The sequence below is a fragment of the Alnus glutinosa genome, chromosome 14 (genome assembly GCF_958979055.1).
Source record: "Alnus glutinosa chromosome 14, dhAlnGlut1.1, whole genome shotgun sequence".
Taxonomy (NCBI): Eukaryota; Viridiplantae; Streptophyta; class Magnoliopsida; order Fagales; family Betulaceae; genus Alnus; species Alnus glutinosa.
This window is the reverse complement of record NC_084899.1, coordinates 25117172-25123267: the sequence shown is the minus strand read 5'-3', so window position 1 is coordinate 25123267 and position 6096 is coordinate 25117172. Positions and strand designations below refer to the sequence as shown.

The 6096-nt window shown below is 36.0% G+C and overlaps 1 protein-coding gene across 2 annotated transcripts; it reads left to right on the top strand.

Moving 5' to 3' along the window:
* The first annotated feature begins 447 nt into the window (after nucleotides 1-447).
* Nucleotides 448-5461, top strand: LOC133856527 (magnesium transporter MRS2-I-like). Of its 2 annotated transcripts, none has more exons than XM_062291579.1 (11): nucleotides 448-945; nucleotides 1080-1109; nucleotides 1353-1494; nucleotides 1639-1760; nucleotides 2890-2964; nucleotides 3926-4150; nucleotides 4225-4269; nucleotides 4435-4479; nucleotides 4722-4751; nucleotides 4966-5088; nucleotides 5237-5461. In XM_062291579.1, exons 1-11 carry the CDS (start codon nucleotides 715-717, stop codon nucleotides 5321-5323), a joined length of 1155 nt encoding a protein of 384 aa, XP_062147563.1. In that variant the 5' UTR covers nucleotides 448-714; the 3' UTR covers nucleotides 5324-5461. The 2 variants fall into 2 exon arrangements, with proteins under 2 accessions (XP_062147563.1, XP_062147562.1); XM_062291578.1 differs by having other exon boundaries at nucleotides 4722-4773.
* The last annotated feature ends 635 nt before the right edge of the window (nucleotides 5462-6096 follow it).

Sequence of the window (6096 nt, the reverse complement as noted above, 5' to 3'; positions counted from 1 at the left end):
AGCGTTATAAACTCCATTCCTTAAATTCTTGACGTTCTTGTCAGGATTACGTCATGCGGTGCTTCAGCATAACATAGTTTGGAAGGTAAAGGTGTACATACATGTGGATATTAATCGGTCGCATTCATTACCCACGACCACCCTTTATTCGAAAAGAAGAGCTTTTCATATAATTAATATTGTACTAAACAAATATGAGACAATTAAGATTGTAGCAATGAAAGACAATTTAGGTAATAGAACTGTACGTGAGCGCTAGTACAATATAATATTTAATTAGTTAATCGTGTATATATATCAAATTCTTTCTTGTTATAAAAAAATAATTATAACAATAAATAGAATTAAGCTTCTATTCATCTATACCACGCGCATACACACCGAGAGTAGAGGCAAGAGTTTAACATGGAGTTTCAAACCTTTTCCCCTCCAATTTTTAACTCGCACTCCAACATTCCACTGCCAGTCTACCAGCCACTAAACTCCCCCCATGCAAATATCTCTCAGAGCTCCAATGATTCCACCAATGCCAACACTCTGCTCCCCTCCATAACCCAACTTCTCCCAGCACAACCCAATTTTTCCAATCCACCAATCTTCTTACCTCAAACACAAACCTTACTTTACATGGCAATTCACAAGCACCAACCATAGTTATTGCTCTTCACCTACTTAATTTGCTTTGCACTTTGCAAACACAGAGTTACTGGATTTATGGCTCGTGATGGGTTCGAGATTGAAGCTTCTTTGAAGAAGAAGACAGCCGTTTCAAGGAGCTGGGTTTTGCTGGACCACTGTGGGAGGAGTTCCATACTAGATGTGGACAAGTATGCTATTATGCGACGAGTTCAGATTCACGCTAGAGATCTTCGAATTCTGGATCCCCTGCTTTCCTACCCTTCCACCATTCTTGGCAGGGAAAAAGTTATTGTTCTCAACTTGGAGGTGAATAGAAAATTCCTTGCTTCACATTCACTTGTGCTTTTATATTTTATTTTATTTGCTTTGATTTTAGTTTTTTTCTGTGGATGATGTATTCACTTCTTTCGCTAATCTTTTATCTGGGTTTTGTTTTCCAGCACATCAAAGCAATAATCACAGCAGAAGAGGTAAAAATCTTTTTTTTTTTTTCCTGGGTTTTGGGGGAATGGTGATTTCTGAATATCTTTTGAGGGGTGAACTTTTTGTTTTTTTCCTGGGCAGGGTTGAAATTCTTTTACTTTACTTTGAACAGTACCTTTTTCTGTCCTGTTTAGTATTTGGTAGGTACAAGGAAATGTCGGCTTCACGTGAATCGGAGTGAATTATTTTGAGGAAATTGATCACGCTTTGTTTTTGTTCTTTTTTTGTAGGTACTGCTTAGAGATCCATTTGATGACAACGTAATTCCTCTAGTCGAGGAACTCCAAAGACGATTGCCTTTAGCAAACGCCATTTGCCAAGGCCAGGCAGAAGAAGAAGAGCACCCGGGCGTTGAAAGTGGTGAAGAAAACGGTACAAGACTTAATAATGACGCTTTTTCTTGCCAGTTTTGGCATTCTATGGAGGAATAGTTTCATTTTTCTTGTTCATAACGCATTCTGATTCTAAATTTTGGTGCCACACCACCAACACTCTTGCTTTGGCTCGATTATGCAGAGTTTCCATTCGAATTCCAAGCCTTAGAAGTTGCACTAGAAGCCATTTGCAGTTTTCTTGATGCACGCACAAGAGAACTTGAGACTGAAGTTTATCCAGCTTTAGATGAGCTGACCTCCAAGGTATAAAGCTTGTTCACTGAGCTGTCACCCTTTTACTTGTACAGACGAATTCCATTTACATGTTGAGATCAGTTAAAGCTAAGTCATGATTTAATTGCTGTCTTGCATACCATACATAGAATTCAATTTAGCCCTATATCTTTGTGTGCTGCATCTTTTGTTGGCTACGTTTTATATTTCCACTTTGGTGCAAATGCTTGACAGTTAATTTACTGCTTGTTACTTTTTGAGACATCCGTATGTTCCAGTGGTCTCTCTGGATAACTTGAATTGCAATTTGATCCTAGGTTGTCAACAAAGAATTAGTTAGTTAGTTACTTGTGTGTTTCTGAAGAAGAGTGGATGCTCCAAACGCCCACTATTGTGTCTTATTTTAAACTACATAGCAGCCAGCAAGGTCACTCCTGCATCGAACTGAAACCCTGCATTCTTCATTCCATTGCATGCTTTAATCTAGCTCGTCTTTATTCAAAATATAGGATAGGATACTAGGTTTTGTACAACTAAGCCAAGAACCACTTTTTAACTAAGCGATTTCTAGTTATATTTTCATACAGGCCAACTTTGGAGAGGAGTGGCGAGTAGTGCTCCCTTGTTGTGTTCGGGTTACGTAGTATCGATGCTTGAGTATAAGGCTATAAATCAATCATAATCTGACCTATTTAATTAAACGAGTCAGACCCATCAACTCTAACCTGCAAATTTTATATTGAATTCATGCGTAAAAAATTGCTAGTCTAAAATGTCGAGTGTCGGGTTTGAGTTGTGTTATGTTAAGGCATGAGTATAAGACTAAATAGGTCAACCCTAACTCAACTCATTAAATTAAACGGGTCAAACCCCTCAACCCTAACCTGCTAATTTCATGTCGGATTCACGAGTCGTATAAAAAATTGCCAGCCCTACTTTGGAGGAATGCATTTAGGCACTTAAGGTAGCAATATGAAATGGAATATGTTGAAACAACTGTGTTGATGTGCTTCTTGTTGTGTTGAGCTGAAAAGTTGCATGAATTAATACCATCTGTTTTGAAGGTAAGTATTGTTCTCTTGATGGTGATTTCTAGACTTGCAAAGAGTTCAGATGACAAGCTTCTGCTTTCTTGTATAACACTTTCCATAACATGCAGATTAGCAGTCGTAATTTGGATCGGGTGCGCAAATTGAAAAGTGCAATGACAAGGTTGACAAATCGGGTTCAAAAGGTATGTTGATATCTACACGGCATCTGGAATCTTGAATTTAGGTAAAATTCCTTTCCCTTTGGCTGGTTAAATTCCTTTCTTTTTGTATGAAGTTGATTAGACATATATATTTCCTCTATAGATGAGTTTTATTTGTCTTAGGAGGTTGATCAACTCTTAATTGATTGAGCACAGGACTTCAGATAGGCTGTAGCAGCTGCTTTGTTGGTGCTGCAGGGCATCTTGTCCTGACTATTCTATAAGAAAGTAAAGAAACAAAAAGATGAAAAGCAAAACGTTAGACAGACCTGTAGACTACTTCATGGAGTAGTCGTCTTCGGTTATGGGGGACTGGATCTTAGTACAATCTCATGATATTGGCTTTAAAGTTTTGAGTCTGTTAATGGTAGTGTATATCAGCTTACTTGGAGATTTCTATTATTCATTCCCAAAAGAATAACTCTTTTTTTTTCTTTCTTTTTTTTCTGTTGGCAGCCCCAAAAGAACAATTACAAATTCAATACTAATCCAATTATTACATATACCCTAATGCACATGGTTGTTGCAGGTTGAAGAAATTTGTGACCAGTGTTATCATTGCTTTCTTAATTTCTCCTTCAATCATAAATCATTCTCATTGATCACCTAAATAAAAACATCAATCACTTCATTCTAATTTACATAATTAAAAAAAAAAAAAAAAAAAAAAAAAAAAAAAAAAAAAACAGGAGAAAAAAATGGGAAAGGAAATGCTGAGAATAAGAATTGGTCCTTATAGATAGCAATAGGAGAATGTTTTGACAAGATCTATTGTATGGAGTTTAAATCAAAACAAACCAGTAAACACACTACAACACAGAAAAGAGTAGTACACTTTTTACCAATTGGCAGTTGGCACAAAAGATGGAATAGGATCAGGGTGGTAGTTACATCACAAGCTAAAGGATTTTAACTGTTTTCACTGGTTTTCTGGTTTCCTCAGGTAAGGGATGAACTCGAACAACTTCTTGATGATGACGATGATATGGCAGACCTTTACTTGTCAAGAAAGTTGGCTGGGGCATCTTCACCTGTCAGTGGCTCTGTTGCTTCCAATTGGTTTCTTAACTCTCCTACCATAGGCTCAAAGATATCCAAGACAAGTAGGGCAAGTGCTGCAACAACTCAAGGGGAGAATGATGTGGAGGAGCTTGAAATGTTGCTTGAGGTTATAAAAATGTCATCTAATTGTTGTAGGTTTTGCTAAAACTAAAATTAAACTCACGCTGAAATATTTTACAGGCATACTTCATGCAAATTGATGGCACAATGAACAAATTGACTACGGTATGCATCAACCTGTACTAACATGCATGTTGACTTCTCCAGTCTATTGTTCGTGGAATCCTAATTATCCTTAGTAATATTGTAGATTTGAATTTTCTCAAAACATATTTAGTGTTTCATGTTGGTCCATGTTGATGCTTTTCTAAATAATCTTATTTTGGCCAGCTGCGTGAATACATTGATGACACAGAGGATTACATCAATATCCAGGTGCGTGAATGCATCATGAAATTCAAAGTTGTATCCTTTTGAGTTAGTTTTTGCCTTTATTTGATGTCGGAATCAAAAGATATGACCGATTTAATCCAAACTTGAATTCTTAATTATGTCTTGGACCAACTTTTACACCGACTTAACCCTAGACCTAAACCTTAAATAAAAATACGTTTTGATACTGAATTTGTCAGCAACGCTAAAAACCTAACAAATTCCTTATGCATCCCTTGTTGCAGCTAGATAATCATCGAAATCAGCTGATTCAGGTACTGTATTTGAGCTCTAAATGTATGATCTCCCTTTCCCTGTCCAAGTTAATTTATTCACCTGTATCTCTCCTTATCATCAACATGCATGCTTCTTTTACTGCAACCGATCGAGTTGGCCACAAATATTTTTTTCATATAATTCTGGCTAAAACAGTTGCATCTACATCATGTTTATGAAGTTTTATCATACTTTATCTTTTCTCTGTGGCAGCTAGAACTGTTCCTAAGTTCTGGAACTGTTTGTTTGTCTGTGTATTCTTTGGTGGCTGCAATATTTGGCATGAACTTCCCAACTATATGGAAGCAAGCTGGCCATGGATACATATTCAAATGGGTATGTATTAATTTCTCATAATGAAAAGAAAATTAGATCCCCCCAAGAAGGCAAGAATAATAATAATAAAAAAAAGCATTCTGCCATGTCTTGCCAATATACTTAATCATTCGATCGTGTGATAACCTTCCTTTCTTATTTCTTTTAGGTGGTCATCCTCACAGGAGTAGTTTGCTCATCCCTCTTCTTATTCACAATTTCATATGCTCGCCACAAAGGCCTTGTTGGTTCTTGAAATTCATAAAACCAAGTTGAAAAGATATACATGCACAATAAAGCTTGCAATTTCACTTGGAAGTCTTGGGTGAATTTGGAGGAGCATGGTTTACAAACTCAATTAATTAACCAATTCAATTAAGTGCCATTGCATGCAGTGTTTTTTCTCCGCTAGAGATATACACAGATTGGATCATGGGTTCACTTGTAATTAGGGTCCGTTTAGATTTGCAGTTTCAAAACGTACCATTTGAAAACATAATTTTTAAAAGGGCAATTAAGCATTTGGCCTTAAAAATTGTAGTTTTAAAAACGCATCCCTTGTTAGTGATTTGAAAACACATATTTTCTATTTTTTTAAAAAACATTATTTGAATCTGAAACTTTTCTTGTTCTTTTTCTTTTTTTAAACTCTCAAAAAAAAAAAAAAATCTTGATTCTCATCTTAAAAGTTCAACCTTACAATTTTTATTATAAATTTTTTACAAATTAACATGACAACTTACGTCAATCATTAAACAATTAAATTTACATGTCAAATTTTATTATTTAATTATTTTGACACTTAAAAAAAAAATTATCACGTAAATTTGTAAAAACATTATGATGAAAACTGAAATACGGAAACATTTGATTAATATGATGTGGAACACTCACTCGGAAGGGGCAGGCGGTTATGATGATTGATGAATGACTAGTATCCTCCTCTTTTAGCATTGTTGTCAACAACTCTGATGCTCCGGGCCCTTTGGATGCCAGCTCACTTCTCCTTTGAATGATTGCACGATTTGT